The 20,923-nt window shown below is 34.9% G+C and overlaps 1 protein-coding gene across 3 annotated transcripts in view; it reads right to left on the reverse strand.

The window, feature by feature from the left end:
- Positions 1-1,498: 1,498 nt before the first annotated feature.
- Positions 1,499-20,923, reverse strand: part of MYO5C (myosin VC) — a 147,893-nt gene continuing 128,468 nt past the window's right edge. For 2 of the 3 annotated variants that reach the window (XM_007479963.3, XM_007479967.2), the window contains 6 exons: positions 16,228-16,317; positions 14,686-14,836; positions 12,798-13,080; positions 10,132-10,306; positions 9,408-9,488; positions 1,499-3,319 (listed from right to left, as the gene is read on the reverse strand). In XM_007479963.3, the coding sequence (XP_007480025.1) occupies positions 3,167-3,319; positions 9,408-9,488; positions 10,132-10,306; positions 12,798-13,080; positions 14,686-14,836; positions 16,228-16,317 (933 nt within the window). In that variant the 3' untranslated portion in view covers positions 1,499-3,166. The remainder of the gene's footprint in view (positions 3,320-9,407; positions 9,489-10,131; positions 10,307-12,797; positions 13,081-14,685; positions 14,837-16,227; positions 16,318-20,923) is intronic. The other variant, XM_007479964.3, reaches the window with a different exon arrangement.

The following is a 20,923-nucleotide window of genomic DNA, read 5'->3' on the forward strand; positions in this document are numbered from 1 at the left end:
GAAAGAGTGTTTTGGCGTTTCCCTAATACTAGGATGAGTCTTAGATTGAAGGATGGTGAAATATAATTCAATTTGGGAAAATGGCTGATAAGTCTGGCAGGTCAGTCACTATCACAACAGAGTAAGTCAGAGAGAGTTGGACTTTGTCCTCCTTTCTTCTGTCTTCCAAGTCAAAAGACAACCTTCAGGCTTCAGTCTCCAAAAGCCAAGAGAACAGACTTCTTCTGTCTTTCCAAGCCAAAAGGTCGACTTCAGTTGGTCTGCTCCCTTACTCCAATTGCCTCTTCTGGTCACATTCCAAAACAGAATGTTCTCGTTTGAATGACAGGTCATCAGTCTCAGCTATTCCTATCTTGCTGCAGGTTTTCCCAATTTCTCTCTTCCACATTCCCTTTCCAGTTCCCTTTAATATGCTGTCATGAGAATGTTGGCACTCTGAGGGCAAGAACTGTTTGCTAAGATTTTTCCCCTTTACCATTTAGTACAATGGCATATAGTAAGTGCTTAATAGATGCTCTGTGTGAAGATTAAATTTAACTCTCCCCTGATTGTGAAAATGAAATTAACTTTCCCTTGATTGTGAATATTAAATTGTAACCCCTGTCAATTTTTAGATTTAATCACCAAAGGTGTAAACACCCCATTCACACTTGAGTGGGGGAGGTCTGTGCAATAGTCGGTGATAAATCAGTATTAAACTGACTTCCCCTGGGCAGTCCTAAAGCAAAGCTTCAACTGTGATTGGTAGATGTAAAATTAGGGGAAGGCACAGGAAGTGACACAAAATAAAGTGTCTTTAAAAGTGAGTGACAACTTCCTGAGTGGAGTTCAACCTGGACTTTGGCTTCTTCTGGAGTTCTGAGTTTGAGTTGGAAGCTGAAGAAGAATATGCTGACTGAACCTGAGACCCCTGTTCCTAATAAGATTGTCCTTAAATCACTCCCTTTGGATTGATATGTGGTGAGTGAAAAAGATGACTCCTTTCCCTGATTATTCTGAAGAGTCTAGCCTCTTGAGAGAGACTTCCCCAGGTCCTTGGCTACAAGAGCCAAGGCCTCTCTGGTTAAGGACTAAATTCCCTTGCCCAGGTTGAGCCAGGGGTCAGAGTAAATTACTTAATACTTAGGCTAGATATCTAACCCTATCCTCGCTGATTTTCTAACTTCACTCTTCTATATTTTATAAATAAAGTATACGTAAATATCTTTGGTACTAATATAAATTCCTGGTGATCCTATTCTTAAATAATCTAGTCCAACATTTTTATAAATAAATCCCTTTTCCCCCTTACATCTGTCTATCTTTCTGTTAGTGTACAAAAATAGTTTGTGGGGCTGGATTGATTCAGTAATTCACAAGTTTCAATTTGTACCATTTTTCAGTCACTGAAGCTTTTGAGACATGCTAAACATGATCTTATCTATGTATGTTGGCTGGTCGAATCAAGCTCCATTTAGTCACAACCTGAACCAATTTATAATAATAATAATAATAATAATAATTTTATTTTTTTATTTATACATGATTCATGCATTACAGAGGCCTATATCTTTATAGAGAGAAATATCTGCATTTTAAACACTTAGCAAATAAACCTTCCTTTAAGTTAGAGATGAACTGGCAAAGTTTATTTGACAAAAGATTTTATTGACTAAAATCTAACAATTCTAGTTCTTCATTCTTTCATATACAATGTTTAAATTAGCTGAAATAAAGCCATCATTTATAAAACAACACAAATTATTCCTTTTTAATGGAACTATACTTGTGTCAGTGAACCTATGGCACACATGCCAGAGGGGGATGCTCCCCTCCCCCTTTCTACTGCACCTGAGGACATTTCTCACATCACCTGCCCCTCTGCTCAGTGGCCCAATGGGAGCATTTCCTCCCTCTCCTATCTGGGGTAAGGAGGTGGCTCACATGAAGTGTGAGAGTTGCAGTTTGGGCACTTGGTCTCTAAAAGGTTCACCATTGCTGAGCTATACTGTGGCATAGTCACATTAGTCTAGATTCCCAAAGATAATACAGGGAAATGTAAAATGTCCATATAGGATATAAAATCGCTATTATCATCTATGAATCTATAAGAACAAGGAGCAGGGTGGGACCCAAACTTGAGTTCTCTAAGTAGTAAAGTAGAGGATTGGAGTCAGAGATCTCACAAGCTATTAGACAGTGAGTAATTCCTTATGCCGCTTTTGCTTACTATGGGAAAAGAAGGTTGGATGTGATGGGGAGAAAGTCCCAGTTCCCAACTCATGGAGAAATTTGTTACCCTTCCAATGGACAGATGAATGGAGCAGATTTCTTCTCAGCAACTCTCTTCATAAAATAATTATTTTCATTAAAAATACTTTAAATTAAATACTTTAACATACATCTAGATAACAATTTATGCTGTCTATTTTGTTCAAAACCTTGGATTTATTTAAAGGGAATCTTTTTAAAATAAAAAAAGAGGCCAAATTAAAATTGATCTAATTTTACAAAATAATACCCTACATGAGACAGTGGTAAATTGAAATTGTCTCAATTTAATGATACAAATGGAAATAGTATAAAGTAATCACTATATATGACTACTTTGTACTTGTCAAGGAAGTCTCCAAAATGTTATTTTACCTTGAAGTATTTATATTAATTGCAGATTCATTATATTTTACAAGTACAGCCAATATATTGGCAAGAACTGAGGAAAGGAAGGAGCCATAATGACAATCAAAGATCACCAACCTAAAGTTTCTAGTGTTTCTCTCTGCTCTGGAAACAACTTTTAGAACTTTAATTTTCAATTAATGAATCTGGGTAGATAGATACATAGATCTCTCTTCCTCTGTTGTAGAGCTGTATCTGTCCTAATTTTGATCCATGAGAAACATTAAATAAGCAAATGCCCTAAGAATTTCAGTAAAGGAAGGAAAGGATTCCAAATGCTTCAGGTAGAGCTGACAGGTCTTGGAGAAATGTTGTGGACGGTCAACAATTTGGTGAGGGAAGACTTTGCTAACAAAAAACATGATGAAATGGTACCAATCTGAGAAGACTTCATTCATTTTTCAAATCACATTTCAAGGCATATCATATATCAATTGATAAAGTGACCCTCAAATGTTTACACTTAAATAACTTTTTGGAAAAAAGTTCTATTTGTTTCTTTCTTCTTTTATAACCTTGTGAGAAAGCCCAGTTTGAAACTGCTGGGGATCTCTATCATTTCCAGAGCATGTGGAGAAGGAATAAAGGGAAATGTGACTTGAAAGAGATATTTGGTATCCAACATCAGCTGGCCTGTATCCTCTCGGTTATTTAGTAGAGCCTGAAATGACAACCAAAGGAAAGAGAGTAGTATCAATAAACATTTTCATTCTTCTTCACTGGATAGCTATAATTTCCAAAGAGAACACATATATTTATTTCTAGCACTTCCTGCTCAGCTTTCATTAATTCTGATCCACTGGGTACTCTGTTTCAGCTTACATGTTCACTCCTCAGGGGCCTGATTAATTATACTAGTTTCTGACTTCTCACTATTAATGACAGCTCATATTTTCTTCCAAGAAAATTTCAGATTCATTAGTTACTGCTAGAGGTTTTAATAAGCCACTTTCACAGTTTGCAAAACATTTTCTTCACAACAATTTCCCTGTAAGATTAGTAGTGTAATAATTATCTCCCTTTTATGGAGTAGAAAACTGAAAATCAGTGACTTTTTCAGGGGTTTGTGGTTCAGTCATTTTAGTCACATCGAACTCTTTGTGACTCCATTTGGGAGCATATTGTTATATATCTGTTAAATTGTAAAGTATGGCTCAAGTCTAATTGGGTCCTTTGACTCTGAGTCTTCCCACAAAACAATATTGCTCCTGGTTATAATAAATAGAAATTGTCAAAACATTACTCTAAGTCCAAATATGAAATGTTCTCAAATATTTCAAATTTTATTGAGTTAATCTCTCTAGCTATACACTTCCCCCTAGTAATTAGGGGAAGTAAGCAAAATCCTTCCCAATTCATTTAAGAAACACCATACTCACTTAAAAGAAAGATTCAACATCAGGCTCAGTAGTCACTAAATATGATGAAGACTTGAAGGGCAACCTTTTTTGTTGTTGTCACTAATATATTTAAATGCTTTTAATGAACACAGGAAGAAAGCTCCAGGTGTTTTCTTTCCCTTCTGTCCTCTCCCCATCTTCAGAGCTGAAACAGCTTCAATGTACTACGGTACTTTGAAGGCTCTTCCTGTCTTCCCCTGACAATCACTTTGGGTTTGAGGTATTTCTTACTACCTCTGATTTTGGACAAATCACTTCACCTCTTTGGGCCTTGGAATTATCCTCTGTAAAATGAGTGGATTTGGCTAAAGGATCTCCAGGGCTCCTTCTAGTGCTAATAGTCTAGAATCAATGATCTTCTTTACTCCTCTCTTTTATTTTCACATAATAATAATAACAACAATAATAACAGTGATGACATAGTGACATAGCGTTGTAGATAGAATTTTATATCAGAAGCTCACTCTCTTTCATCAAATGACAGACAACAAATCCTCATGTTGCAAATATAAACCTCAAAATATACTAGAGAACTCAACCAATAAACTGTAGTCAAACTGGGCCATTATCAAAGACTAAACGATTGCCTACAACTCTCTGCAGAGAATATAATAACATTTTAAATAGATGTCACCAAACCAAATATTCAGTCTCTGGGCTATGCTGAAATGAAAAAGTTTCAAAATAGTAAGATCTGTCAGAACAGATCAAAATTGTACAGAAGCATGTACATATCTTCCTTGTTCACTTGTCTGCTACAGGAGATGTGTTGCAGACTCTATGATTTTACATACATTTAAATGTATTTTTATATCACCAGTTTCCTCAAGTATTCCTCCTCTCCTCTTTTTCATATAATAAAAGAAAAAAAGAAGAAAAAATTAGCACAACTGATAGATACCAGAAAAAATCCAAAAACATATGCCAAATCTTCCACCTCTGAGAAGAAGTGGGTTGGTTGGAGCATCCTTTAATATCTCTTTCAAGTCATACTTGTTCTTTGTAAATTTTCAGCATTCACTTTTAACTTTTCTGGGTGTAGTTGTTCTTTATGTTTAATATATATTGTTTTCTTGGCTCTATTATTTCATTCTACACCAGTTGATGTAGATTTTTCTGTGCTTCTCTGTATTTATTACATTCATCATTTCTTTCAGTACAGTAATAATATTCCATTACATCTACATACCAAAATTTGTTTAGCCATTCTCCAACTGATGAGCATCATCTATTTTGTTTCCATTTCTTTGCTATCACAAAAAGTACTGCTCTGTAATAAGCTCTCTAATAGACTCTCAGTCAAAGGATATGGACATTCTAGTCAACTTTATTTGCATGGTTCCAAAATTTCACATTCCACCAGCAACATATCAGTAAGTCAATCTTCCCACAATTCCCTCCCTCCAAACATATTTTTGACTATTGCCATCTTTAATTATCTTTGTCAATTTATAAAGTGTGAGATGGAATGTCAGACTTGGTTTGATTTGCATTTCTCCTGTTAATAGTGATTTAGAAAATTCTTTCATGTGGTTGTGAATATTTTGCAGTTCTTTTGAGAACTATTTGAACATCTATTGGACATAGATGTTGGTTATGTTTCTGTATATATGTTAATTGTTTCTATATCTTGAATACCAAACCTTTATTAGTGAAATTTAATACAATATTTCCCCACTAAACCCACTTCATTTTTTATCCTAAATACACCAGAATTGTCTTGTAGAAGCTTTACAGTTTCATATAATCAAAGTTATATATTTTATCTTTTGCAACTGCCTTTTATCCCTTATTTGGTTAAGAATACATACTTTGAGGGGCGGCAAGTTTGCTCAGTGTTTAGAGAGCCAGCCCTAGAGATAGAAGGTCCTGGATTCAAATCTGGCCTTGGACATTTTCTAGCTATATAACCCTAGGCAAGTCACTTAACCACAATTGCCTAATCTTTACCCCTTTTCTATCTTGGAACCAATACTTAGTATTGATTCTATGACAAAAGGTAAGAGTTAAAAAAAAGAGAGAGAGAACATTGTCTACTCATTGCTGTGAGAGGTATATGATATGCTTCTCTTCTAATTTTTTTAGTATGATCTTTAATATTAAGATTACATATGCATTTAGAATGTATTATAGAATTTGGCATAAGAGATTGGTCGAACCACAATTTCTGCTAGATTATTTTCAAATTTTCTCAGTAGCTTCTATCAAATAGGGACCTTCTTTCCTAGATGATTTATGTTTTGTTGAACAGTTATTTACTTTTATTGTTTCCAAATCTTCCTTGTCTAGTTTGCTCCACTGATCTACTTTTCTATTTTTAAACTAATGATTTTGAAGACTGCTACTTTATAATATAGCTTGAGTTATAGAAACCATTCCTTTGATAATTTGGCATAGCATTAAAAGTATGAATTAATTTTGGTAGTATTACCATTTTTATTATATTGGCATGGCCCAGTCATGAGCACTAATTAAGTTGTTCTTTTTTTTTCTCAAGGAATGCTTTATAATTGATTCTATACAAGTCTTTTATGTGCTTTGGCAGATTTGCTCCTGGATAGTTTGTGCATTTTGTAGTTATTTAGAAGAAGATTTCCTTTTCTATTCCCTTTCCATTTTATAATTTTTATATGTTTGATTTATGAGGGTTTATTTTGTAGCCTGCATTTTGCTACTATCTTGATTAATATCTTTGCTGGTACCCTAGGATCACTGGCAAATAAATATAGGCTTTTTTTTTCTCCTTTAATTATCTTTATGTCTTTAAATTCTTTCTGTTGTCTTATTGCTGTCATTGACATTTACAGAAATGTGTGAAATAATAATGGGATTAGTGGGCATCCTTGCTTTAGTCTCATTAATTGGAAAAGGTTATAGTGTTAGGACCTTTGCATATGATGCCTACTATTGATATTATATAAATATTTTGATATTTAAAAAGATTCCCTATGTCTATATTTTGTAGGAGTTTTTGGCATGAGTGTTATATTTTATCAAAATCTTTCCTGCATCTATTGAAATAATCATGTAATTTTAGATGTTTTGGTTTTTAACATGACTAATTGCACTGGTTAGTTTCCTAATGATGAACCACCCTTACATTCCTCATATAAATCCAACTTGATCATAATGAATGACTTAAAGAAATAACTATAGTTTGGATGATAGGATTTTGTTAAAAAATTTTGAGTTGATAGTCTATTTAGTGATTCTGGTCTATTGCTTTTCTTTTGTGTTTTTATTTTTTCTGGTTTAGATTTTAGGACTATATTTACCTCAAAAAGATTCTGAAGGTACTTGTTTGATTTTTGAAAAAAGTGTATAGTATGGTTATTAATTTTTTTGGTATGATAATTCTTCAGGAGCAGAATGCCTTTTTATTTGGTATTTCCTTTACATCTTGTTTTCTTTTCTTTTCTAAGATTGGGTTATTTAAGATTTCATTTTGATCTTCTATTAGTTTGAATATTTCTATATTTTTAAGATATTCCTCTATTTCCTTTGTATTCTTAGTTTTGTTAGCATATATACCTGTGCACAATAGGTTCTAATTGTTATTTTTATTTCTTTTGGTTTTGTTGTGATTTCAATTTGTTCTTTTGTTGATTTGATTTTCTGTCTTTTTAATCAGATGGGCTATTGGTTTTGTTTTTTGTTTTTTAATACTCTTACCTTCCATCTTAGAATCAATACTGTGTATTAGTTCCAAGGCAGAAGATCAGTAAGGGCTAGGCAATGGGGAATAAGTGACTTGTCCAGGTTCACACAACTAGAAAGTATCTTAGGCCAGATTTGAACATTGGATTTAATGTCTTTAGGTCTGGCTCTCAATCCACCAAGCCACCCAGCTGCCCCTTTACTTTATTAATTTAATTAGTCCTTATAAAGAACTAAATTTTAGTTTTGTCACTTTTATAATTCTTTGGTTTCTGATTTATCTTTCTTTGAACTTATTTTAGTGTTATTTGTGCCCTTTCCAATTTTAAAAAATGCATATTCAGTTCATTAAGCCTCTCCTTTTCCATGCCATCCCATAATTTCATCCCACAAGAAAAAACACTGATTCATCTGTAGACAGGGTATTTTAAGGGCTAGTCTAAGATGTTTCAGGATTGTTTCTCCACCATCATTTCTGTTTTAACTTCTGCTTTCACTCTTACTTTATCAAGCACATTTAAATAGAAGTCTCTTAATAGTTTCTCTATTGCCTCACTGTTGGCCTTGTATATGTTTACCCTTTTTGTATTTCTGAGGTGTTTGAGAAACAAGTCATCTCTTCAGGTATGGTTTTATCTCTAAGGAGGTTTTGAATGTTGATTTACTGTTAAACATCCCTCCACTTATGGTTAGGTTCAGATTTGCAGAGTGGGTCACCTTAGGCTTCATCTTAAATTCTATTGCCCTTCAGAATAAATTATTCCATTCCCACCTGTGTTTTCTGGCGGGTGCAGAATAGTCTTGAGTTATGTGAATTTCCTTTCCTTTATTTCCGAAGGTCTTTCTTCTGGTTCCTTGCACAATCTGTTATTTCCCAACTAAATTGCTAAATTTAACCACTACATTTCTTGGAGTTTGCAGCCTTAGGGATTTTTCCCCCCAGAAGCAATTTGTGAATTCTTTCAATTGGTATTTTGTTTTCTGTGTTCAGAAGTTCTGGGCATTTTTTCTTATATAATAGGATTTATGCTTTATGACTTGTATTTTGGGAATAAACTTACATTCTAATGCTTTTACTTAACAACAAAAAAACCTAGTTATTTTGTCTATCTGTACAGCAGTCCATAAATGTTATATATTTGGGCAGCTAGATGGTATAGCAGATAGAATGCTAGGCTTGGAGTCAGGAAGAACTGAGTTCAAATCCAGTCTCAGCCACTAACTAGCTATTTTACCCTAGGTAAGTAATTTAACTCTACTTAACCCCTCCCCCCATTAAATATAAAAGTAAAATAGCAGAATGTCAACTTGTCTCAGGATCATTTCTAAACACATTAGAAAAGATGAGATCACTATGATAATAGCTCACATTTATACAGTGCTTTGTACTTTACATATGCTAATCTCATTCATGACAATCCTTTGTAGTTACTACTTTTGATATCCTCATTTTACAGATTGAGAAACTGAGACCTGAGATATTAAGAGATTATTTGCCCAGGGTTTTACAGTTGCTAGTTAGTATGAACACAAATCTAGGTCTTCTTGACTCCAAGTCTAGAATTCTCTTCCCTACCCTAAGGGATACAGCTTAATCCTAGACTTTCAAAATATTAAGTTAGTTTTCTTATAATCCATTTTAAGAAATAGTACTTTAAAAAACTACATCTGGAGCATACTTGTGAACCTTACCTGTACTTTGCGGACAAAGGATGGAGTCACTCTTTTCTCAAAGTCGTCTATAGGTGTGTACGAATTAAGGATCTTTATGATCTGAAAACATCACATGAAATGATAATAAACTATGAAAAGGGTACAATCCTGTCCAATAATAGTTCAGGTGTCTTAGAGTGGTTCAGGGCATGCCATGCATGGTTCATATGAGATTCTCATGACCATAGGAATGCAGGGATAGAAAGGATTAGATTAGATTCTATAGGTAAGAGATGGTAGAACCTAAGGGATTGCTAAATATTTTTAAAGGGGAGGAATGATTGTTGCCAATTATTGGTAAGTTAGAGAAGAGAAAACAGGAAAAGATTTAAGAAAATTACATATAAAAATTAAAAATGTGTAAATAGAGAAAACTTTTGATATTTTAGCTTTAAGAGTGAATAAAAGGTTGGATGGGAACTAGAGTTACCTCTCTCATTAGATTTTTTTTCCCTTGCAATACAGTTCAACAAGATGTTATTGTCTGATCCCCGCTTCAGTTTCCAAGAAGGAGAAAATAAAATTGCGGAGAGAACAAATGGAAATTCAGCCCTACGGACCTGAAAATACTTTCATCCAAAGAAATATCAGAAATATATTTATGTTCCAACATTTGGCTAATTAAGAAGAAAGAAGGTATTATCCCCAGGGACAACACAGAAACACAGTCAGCAGAGTCTAAGAAAAGGAATAAATCTATTACCTGTACAGCAGACAAAGAAGTACAGCGATCATATATTTCTTTGGCATCAGTATCTGTGATCTTTTTGACCTGAAGCAACCAGGCAGCCTGAGAAAGGGGTTCCAGAGTTTCCTTAGCTGTGCTGTTCTGCAAATTCTTATCTTTAAGCCATTCTTCTAAGTAGCTGATGTTGCATCTGGAGCAAAAGTAGAAGGGGGAACAAATTTGGTTCTGTTCTATTTTTTTATAACCCTTTTGAAGAGGCAGTCATATCTATTAGCACTTCTTAGATATGAGTCAGGGATCCTTGGGAGCATGTCATGGTTCTTATGAGATCCTCATGACTACAGGAGGGTAAGGGTGAAAAGGGTTAGATTCTAGAGGCAAGGGATGATAGATCCTAAGAAACTGGGGAATATTCTTAAGGAGAAGAAACAGTTATCAATTATTGGTAATCAGAGAAGAGAAAAAAGGAAAAGATTTAAGAAAATTACATATAAAATTAAAAGTGGGTAAATAGAGAATACTTTTGATATATTAGCTTCAAGAATGAATAAAAGGTTGAATGGGGGTTAAAGTTCCCTTCCTCAGGCATTTGTTAGATAAATGTGTGCTCCCAAGTAAGTTTTTTTAACTATTCAGAATCTTAGTTTCTTCATCTATAAAATAAGTACTTGCACATTCTTACTTCACTGAATTATGAACAAAAAACTTTGCAAATCTTAAAAATTTATAGCATAGAGAGACCATGACTCCTCCCTGACCTATTTTCCCTGCCTAAGGGTATTAATGCACTCAATTTTCAACTGTGTCCTGAGATTAGACTGTTTTGATTGATGAATGCAAACTCCTTTCCTGGTGGCTCCTGGCCACACATCATATTTATCTACAATGAACATCTTGCGCATCTACTCTTGTCTTTGTACTTTCCACTACTAAAACCAGGACTCTTATAGAATCACAGGATAGAACTGAAAAGAGTGTTAGAGATAATCTATATTAACTATCATTTTAAACCAACCACCAAGCACCACTGCTATATAGCAGGCATTATGCACACAAATAAAAGAGTGAAATAATCCCTACTCAAAAGGTGCTTACACTAATTCTCTTTGTAATTTTAAATAAATTATCCACTTTCTCTGTGCATTATTATCTCTTGCTCCCAAATAGAGATAAGAATCCCAAACCTATGTATCTTATGGGAGTGAGAATTATTGAAAGTATCTTTAAAGAGCATTTAGCTCCTTAGAGGACAGGACTACATAAATGTTTTCTCTTTGGTTCATACTTCTATTTGGATGGGGTCTTGTGACAGGTACTAGAATTAAACCTCTAGGAACAGAAGTTCTTTAACTCTTATAGCTTAAAGGCAATTATAGTAGGACCTGGAGTTGTGTGAACCTTTCTCTGCCAATATACCTCAAAATGAAGTTGGAAGGTCCATCAGTGGACTGAGAGTTTATTAAAACTATGACCCATTCAGATCTTTGGGTTCACTTAAACAAAGTTTAGATCACATCAGAGCACTAGAGGACATCTACTTAGTAGAGTTAGGGAAAATAAACAGCACTAGTCTGTCACCTGTGAAAAGTGGACACTCTGCTAGGGTTGGAACAGATGTTATCTGTAAAGACATTTCAATTTTGAGTTTAATGTTAATGATTCTAATTGGACAGCTTATAAATAAATTCAATGTCAGGGCAACTTCCATGCATCTGTAGCCCCTTGTGTCTAATAAAGCAATGAGGAAATCTTTCTTGGGCTCAAAACCAATGGTTTTCCATTATCTACAGCATAATGTTCTACTTCCTTAACTTGGTATTCAAAGTCTTCCTTAATCTGGCTCCAGCCAAGTTTCTCAGTTTTATTTCCTAATATTTCCCCCAACTCAAAACTTCTCATTATCCTGCTCTGGTCACTGTCCACTAGCACAGACCTGGGCCTTTGTTCAGCCCATTACCACACTTGGAATATGCTTTCTTCTCTTCCCTCCATTCAACTAAATTCTGTTTGGTCCAACTCAAATCCCACCCCTTCAATGAAGCCTTTCCTGACCATCCCAGTTCACAATAATTTCTTTCTCTCCTAAATGCTTCTAGAACTTAGTATCACTTACTAGTTTTTCGCCTTAGGCTTCTTTAAAAAAATTTAGTCAATTTAGAACATTATTCCTTGGTTACAATAATCATATTCTTTCCCTTCCTTCCCTACCCTTCCTATAGCTGACATGCAGTTCCACTGGGTATTACATGTGTCCTTGATCAAAACCTATTTCCATTTTGTTTCACCTTCTGCTTCTTAATCAAGATGGTAAATTTCTCAAAGGCAATGTGTCTCACACTTTTTTGTGTCTCCTTTAGTGCTATTCACAGAGAAGGTGCTAAATACTGACAATGTAAACCCCAGAAGTCAAGAATGAAAAAAGTTAGAATTCTTGGTTCTGAGGACTATAGAACCTATTAAGGCAATGTCCTTGACATGAGTGTCTGATGTCAACATGAGAAAGTTAACATCTAATATTCTATAATCATCCTTCACAGAACAAGCCCAATGGAGCTCATATCAAATATATTGGAGAAAGACTACATGTGGTTTACAGCCTGCTTTAAAAAGCTCTCCCTCTCCCCCATCCCCTTTTCTCTCTCCAGCTAGTAATAGCTTGCTAAGAGGTTTACTGGCTTTACCTTATCTGCATTCCTTTCCTACAAGAGCACATGTCCTTGCGAAGGAAGAGACTATTCAAGGTGACAGCTCCTATCAGAAAGAAAAGCTGCTTTACAGCCTGCTTTAGAAGCTCTTGGTCCAGCCCATTCTGACACATGGTAGTATAAAAATAGCTGAGCTGCTGCAGAATAGAGGTCATGGTGTAGGCATCGGTGTCGTCAATGCTGGAGGAACGCTTACGGAATCCTGTTGGTTTCAAGCCAGAAATTCCCTGAAGGCTTTCATGTTCTAGCATTCCTGGTACTGAAGAAAGACATGAAAGGAAATGTGGAAGTTATTTCTTACACCATAAGAAGATACTACAAGGTGAATTTTTTTTACTGTTGTTATTTGTGGACAACTTCATTTTTAAAAGGCTAAACAGTGTCTTGAAAATAATAGCAACAGTAAAATCTGTGTACATATAGTTTGTACCCAGTACAATCTAAACTTCTTCAGGGCAAAAGCTATTTCATTTTTGCTGGCAAATCCTAGAGCCTTTCATAATGCCTGGCACATAATTACTTATGTAGTTGGATTTAATTGAATTGCATTGTACTAGCACCATAGACAAAAGGAACTCAATGACTTATGGGTATGAGTATTGAAGAGGTGCATAATTAGATGGAAGCATATATATATTTGCAGAGACTCCAACAAAGCATCTACTAAGTCAGATAAGATGGATAAATATTGGTAAGAAGATAGTATAATCAGGAAGATTCATAATTGGTATATTTTCCAGACCCAAACTGTGGTCATTAGTAGGTCCTCATCAACATGGAGGAACATTTCTTGTGTAGTACCCCATGGCTATGTCCTCAGCCCTCTGTTGATTGATATCTTTATCAATTACTTAGATAATGGTATAGAGGACACAATGTTAAATAGGATAGTTAAAGCATTGGATGACAGTCAGGATCCAAAAAGATATGTTGAGAGCACACATATAGAAAGATAAAATTTTAAAGGGATAACTTACACTTTGATTCACAAGTATAAGATAGAGGAAGCACATCTGGATGGCAGTTTGTATGACAATGGTCTTGGAATTTTAGTGGACCACAAAGTGAACAAGTCAATATAATCATACATCAGTCTAAATAATAAAATGGTGAAAAACCTTGAGAGCATATCATCCAAGGAGTGGTTGAATAAGGAACTGGGGATGTTTAACCTAAAGAGAAGATGATTTTTTTCTTTGGGGGAAAAGTAGGCATTGAGAAGAGAAATAAAATATTCTCCAAGTTTTGGAATTATCTCATGAAGGAGATAATTTTGAAGGAGATCTGTTTGTTTTCAGACTGTAAAACTGGGAGGAATATATAGAAATTTGACTTGATGTACAAGAAACAAATCTTAAACAATTATCACTATCTCTATGTGGAGTGAGTTACTTTTGGTGGGGCCATGGTTCTCTATGGATAGCTTCGAGTAAAAGTTGGATGACCAGTTTTATCTGATCTTATAGAGAGCATTCTTGGTCAGGTATGGATTAGATTAGATAATATCTAAGAGCCCATCAAACTATGTTATAATGTTTGAGGCTTCTTTTCTTTTCATGAAACAGTCTAGTCCTGGCTTGGGACTATTAAAATAAAAAAAATAAGAATACTGAAAACTAGAGAAAGTTCATCAGGATTTTAGGATTATAGAAAAAGCCACATAAAAAGTGGAAATTCTTGTCTTAAAAGACATACATTAGCAATAGTAATGAAACCTCACTTATAGACTATGATGTCATTATAAATAAAGAATGTGTATAAACTATTTATACTATTAAATTATGTCACTTAATCATACTACTCAGTTATACCTAAATGTCATCTATGTTGCCACATTTTAGTTGATTATCCACTCCTTTCTTACCTATCATTGGTTGAATATTATTCTCCATTACAGTCATGAATTGATGATATATCCGTATTGCCAAATCACTGAGAATTTGTCTATATTCTGAAAGGTCAAAATTCGTCAAACAATTCTTATTTTGACGTGGAGTGTTATACTTCATAAATTCCTGAAAGTCAATTATGGGCATATAAACATTAGAAGACCATTTACTCTGACATCACAAGAGACATTATCAGGAACAAGCAGAAAATGAATATACTTATTCACTGACTTGATCATGAGCTTCTGTTGGAACCCTTCTTTATATCTTTAGGTACATTCTCTGGCATTCATTTATTTTAAATTCAATTTTATTTTATTTCCACTAAGATCTGCTTGATCTCCCTCTCACTTACATTCAACAAAACCCCAGATTTCTGTTTATAAAAAAGTATAGTCAAGCAAAACAAATGACTGCATCAGCCATATTTTTAAAAAGTCTCAATCTACTCTCCAAGACTATTGCAACTTTTTCAGAAAGTGGGTAGTTATTCACTTATTTATAAGAAAATAGCAAAGTAAATTAACAGATTGAATTAGCATATTCAAATAACTATAAAAATTAAAAGTACAATCTACCATTCAAGGTGTGGTAACACAACTTCTATGTCTTTTTTTTAAAAGAACTAATACATGATGTCCCTTTATAACTGTCTTATATATTTCCTGGTGAGCTTAAAGTCTCTCAATTGGGAGGATGACAACTGTGATCTTCTTGGACTGCCATGGTGATGAAGAAGAACTCCCCTTTCTTCTTTTCCTGAATACTCTGAGATAGTGACTTCAATATATTTGGCAGGTGAATAACTTAAAATATCTTTTTTTCTGAGGACTAATGATAACAAAATAGTCTAAACCAACAACAATAATGACAAACATAACACAACCCCGGGGTAGCCTGTCTATTTCTCAAGCTGGATCTATATTTATGGAAATAATGCTGATAATTAACTTAACACTATCAATCTTTGTTGGCTTAATAAGCATCTCTCACAAATGGTTAAGAACAGATCATAAATGAAATAGGCAGCAGAGACCAGTGAGTACCATTAGGGCCACTGAAGTTAAAATTAGTATCCTAAAAGGGATATGCCCTCAACTCAGTAATCAATAGATAAGCCAAAATATATTGCTTCTATGAGCTTTAGGTCATGCCATATATTAGGATTAAATAAACATGGGTGCTGCGTCAACAACTGCCACTAACTACCTATATGAACCTAGACAAATCCCTTAGCCTCTCTAAACCCCAACTGCATCATCATTCAAATTGGAATAAGAATAATCTATACTATATGCCTCATAGGACATTTATGATGATCAGTTGAGGTAAAGTATATAATAAAGGAATTTGAAAAGGATAAAGTATTATTTGAATGAAAGATGGTATTATTATAGCCATGACAACAGCAAAACTTAACTTAGCACATTCATTCTATGAGTTCCTGTTGGACTAGTTAGAAAGACCTGTAGAATAGTAGGCAGTTAATTAATGCAAAAGATGCAACAAATCCCCACCTCTTCTCCACTGTACTGTTTCAGGCAGTTAAGGAAGTGGCATGTATTGGAAAGCCAAAAGGACAGCATCTCAAAATCTTCATAATGTTCCTAGAGAAAGATGAAGATACACAAAGTTAACAATGTCTGACTAGAGGGTTTCAAAGACCTATTAACATAGGCACTTAGTTACTGGTGAGTTGAAAATCAGTGCCCTAAAGAATCATTTGATGAAAAATAGTTTGTATTCATTCATCAAACAAACATTTCCTTAATACCTACTAAACATCTATATTGTTTTTATTATGTACAGAGAAATATTGTGGGCACTGAAGAAGATACAAAAGAAATTCAGATATACTTTTTACCTTAAAGGCATTTATATGATCATTTGGAGAAAAGACAAACATATATGAAATATCTAATGGTGAAATATATCATCTAATTAAGTAATAATGGAAGGATACAAATAATAAGTATTCAATTAATGGGGAAATTATTTAGAAACAGTCTTATGAAAGAGGTGGAATCAGTCAACAAGCATTTAGAAAGTGCCTATGTGAGGGCAGCTAGATGGTGGCACAGTAGATAGAGCACTAGGCTGGAGATGGGAGATTCTGAGTTCTAATCTGGCCTCAGATACTTCCTAGCTGTGTGACCCTGGGCAAGTCACTTGACTCAGTTGCCTAGCCCTAATCTCTCTTCTGCCATGGAACCATACTAAGATTCTAAGACAGAAGGTAAGGGTTTAAAAAAAAAAACAACAGCAGTATACCCTAGCTGTAGTCTCTTTTCTTTCCAATTGGCCCTTTGTATTCCTGTCAGACTGATCTTCCCAGACATAGCTTCCTTTTTGTAATTCCCCCTTCCTTGAAAGTCCCCAATGATTACCCATTGTCTACTGGATAAAACCCAAACTTCTTTGGTGCTGAAGGCTTCTACAACTGAGGAGCAATAAGGCAGAATATATAAAGTGCAAGACTTGCAGGTCAGAAAGACCTGAGTATAAATTCCATTTCAGATATTTATTAACTTTGTAACCCTGGAAACTTCATAGCATTCTGTGAGAATTAAAAGAGACAATGTATGTAAAACACTTTTAAGTGCCATATAAATGTGAGTTATTGTTTTCAATCAGGGCAAGTAGGTGGCACATATCATCCTGAGTTCAAATCTGGCCTGAGATACTTACTAGTTGTGTGAATCTGGGCCAGTCACTTTACCCTGTCTGCTTCAGTTTCCTCATCATAAAATGAGCTGGAGATGGGAATGAATGGCAAACCACTCCAGTATCTTTGCCAAGAAAACCCCAAATGTGGTCCCCAAGAGTCAGATAATTGAAATGACTGAACAAAAATAACAAATTATTCTCTCCCACTACTTTCAAACAAAAACTCTTTGTTCTAGCCAGGCTTATCTATTTACTTTCTCACAAATACAAAATGTTATTATCTGACTTTAAGCTTCTCGCTAATTCCATTATTTACAATGGCTTCCCCATGCTATTATTAGATCAGGGCTGGAGGGACTCTGCCTCATGACATCATCATTCAAGGGAACACACTCTCTTCCTACAGTGGAGTCATGATGTCAAATACAAACAGGGGTTACTAATATTGGCTTAATTTTAAAATGTAATATCTTTGTTTTATGTATTTTTATTTATTGTGACAAATATTTTCCAATTACATTTTAACCCGGTGGATATTTGGCTCCTCTGGTCTATAGAATATTGGTCCATATCCTTTTGGGGGTTGGGAGGTAGGACCTGAGAGTCATTATTTGGTAGGGAAATGGGCTGCCCTTCTCTTAGTACACTTCACCTAGTCAAGTTGTCTTCTATGCTATAACTCTTCCCAGTTCTTATCATGGAACTTTCTAAACAGTAGAATGACATGGGAACACTATTTTAAGGAAATTAGTTGGGGGTGGGGAGCTGGAATATATACAGTAGATTGGCTGGGGAAGGGGAACTAGAAAAAAGACTGGGTAGAAAGAAAGCTTTTTTGAATGATATAGGCATCATGTAATGAAGGCCTGGACCTATAATGGGGGTAGAGCAATAATGGAATATATCACCATGAACCTGGTGATTAATTGGATATATAAATTAAAAAAAAAGTTAAGAATCACAGTTGATTCTGAGATTTTTGAACTTGGGATAGTGGAAGTTCTGACTTTGGAGTTAGCTGATCTGGGTTCAAATCCCACCTATGATGCTACTTTTATATCACTGAAAAATTCACTTAACTTCTCTAGGCATCAGTTTCTTTATAAAATAAGAGTATTAGTATAGATGGCCTCTAAGATTTCGATAAGTTCTAAATTTATGATTCCAGGATCTCATGAAATGGAGAAACGAAGTAGAAGAGTCCATTAGAGAAAGCAGAGAGGTAATGAGTTTAATTTGGTACATTTTTGAGTGTAAGGTAGCTATACACAGATGTTTCTAGGCTGTTGGAGACAGAGAACTAAAGCTTCAAAAGAGGTGAAAAATTGAATCAAGTATCACAGAATTTCAGAGTTGGAAGGGACCCTGGAACCCATTTAATTTGATTAACACAACAGAAAAAGTTGTCTCTATAACATACTTGATGAATGGACATCATCAGATTCTCCTTGTGAAAATCTCTGGTAAGGGAGAATCCACTGTTTTTAAAAACTAATCTTTCTATTTTTGAATACTTATGATTATTCAAGTGTATTTCCTTTCAATTATCTTAAGGCTATATTTTTTTATATTAGTCTTAGAAATTATAGTTAAAAGGACTAGAGAAAAAAAAAGTAAAAATGAAGAAGACCATTGAGGATGGGGAGGGATTAATGTATTAGGAAGAAAATCAGGAAATTGTGTCATGGAAGTCAAGGGTATATAGTTTCATGAAAGAAGCACAATCAGAAGTCATATACTATAGAGAGAGGTTAAATGCAATGAATTTTGTTTCATGCAGTTTCAGTACTGTGGTGGGAATGGAAGTTTTGAGGAAGTAGAGTATAGATTACTCATTCAAAAAGTCTGACAGTGAAAAAGAGAGAAACAGCTAAAAGAAGGCAAATAAAAATTTTTTCAAAATGTGAAAGCTAGAATATATGAAGGCAGAACAATGAAGATTGAGAGATTGAATATGCCAGAGAGGAAGGAATTTCTGTTCACTTCTAACCAAAGTCTTAAACTTATGATGGATGGATGTCTTCTTCTTTAAGTATATCTAGCATAGAAGATTCCAACGTGGAATCTCTGGTTTTCTGCAAAAACTTTGGGTTTTTGACACAAAGAAATATAATGATAGAACCATTTTGGTGCTAAAACAAAATAAAGGTTCACCATGAAAATCTGGATTTATTAAACAGATAATAAGAAATTATTACTCATATTATAAAAAGGAGAATTCATAATAAGGCATTCCTTCTCATAGCCATCTCCCTGAGTATATTTAATATATGATTGATACACATCTGGTTGTCCCTCATACCTGGAACTCTCTCTTTTTACTTCTAGCTCTTGGTCTCCTGCAGGTTTCAGCTCAAATCCCATCTTCTGAAAAAAGTATTTTCTGGGCACAAAGAAGTTAAACTAACTTGCTTAGGATCACACAATCCATGTGTTAAAGGTATCATTTGAACTAAAGTCTACCTTATTTACTATGCCATGCTGTTTCTGAAACATTTTCTGCTTCACAAAACAAGGTAGATCTTTAAATATTTAGTACAACCTCCCGGCCCACGAGAGGTTGCAAGGAGAGAAGATAGAAGCAGGATAGAAGTTTTAGATTCCGCGAAGGGCGTGAATGGGCCAACTTTAGAGATGTAAATAATCGAGTCAGTAAACAATTATTATTTTTTGGGAGCCATAGCCTGCTCCGACCACTGGGCATTACTATTCAGGCTATCCCACCCAATGGTCTCAATTTAACACTGCACTGGTCAGAGGATAATGCTAGCTCAGTAGGAAAGGAGATCAGAAACTAAAGGAGGTAGATAATGCTAGGTATTAGCATTAGAAGAAAGAGAGAGAGGAAGGAAGGCAGGCCTGGCCTAAAGACCAGGCCTCAGGGAGAAAGATAGAGAGGAGAGAGAGAGAGGAGAAGAGGCTCCTTTGCAAACCTGCTGGTGTCCTCCAAGTGGGCGGGCTGGCTGTGTCTCCCAAATTTATTCTCTTTGATATACAAATGAGCTCAATACATATTGATCAGTTACATGATACCTCAATACATATGGATGAGTTACCTGGGGTATTGCCATTGGATAATGCAACTTATGACTAGGTGAAGGTGGGGTTATTATCCCCGGGAGAGTGAGACAAAGGAAAGCAAGGTTTCGCGCCTAAACTTCAGCCACGCTGGAAATAGAGCTCATTGCCATGTGCAGGATGGCCATGTGCTCACTCACAATTCTTGTCTCTCCATAATACCTTTGGGCTGGACTGCTACATTTAGGCATCTTAAAGTATAAGAAATTATTTCTTATAAGTAAGAGAAAATAAGGAGTTGACTTCAGAATACATAGAGGAAGCTAATAATTTTCCTTTTTTTCTTCTTTTTTTTTTTTGCATGGCTCAATGACAGACCTAAAATAGGACTTGCATCCCTTTGCCTAGCAAAATGGCATGGTGACCAGTAAAATAATATCAGAAGATCACAAAGAAAATGTCCCATGAATTACTCTTAATGATAATAGAGCAAGCCACAGACTCCAAGAGATTTTTACTTTTTCTACC

Source organism: Monodelphis domestica, chromosome 1 (genome assembly GCF_027887165.1).
Source record: "Monodelphis domestica isolate mMonDom1 chromosome 1, mMonDom1.pri, whole genome shotgun sequence".
Taxonomy (NCBI): domain Eukaryota; kingdom Metazoa; phylum Chordata; class Mammalia; order Didelphimorphia; family Didelphidae; genus Monodelphis; species Monodelphis domestica.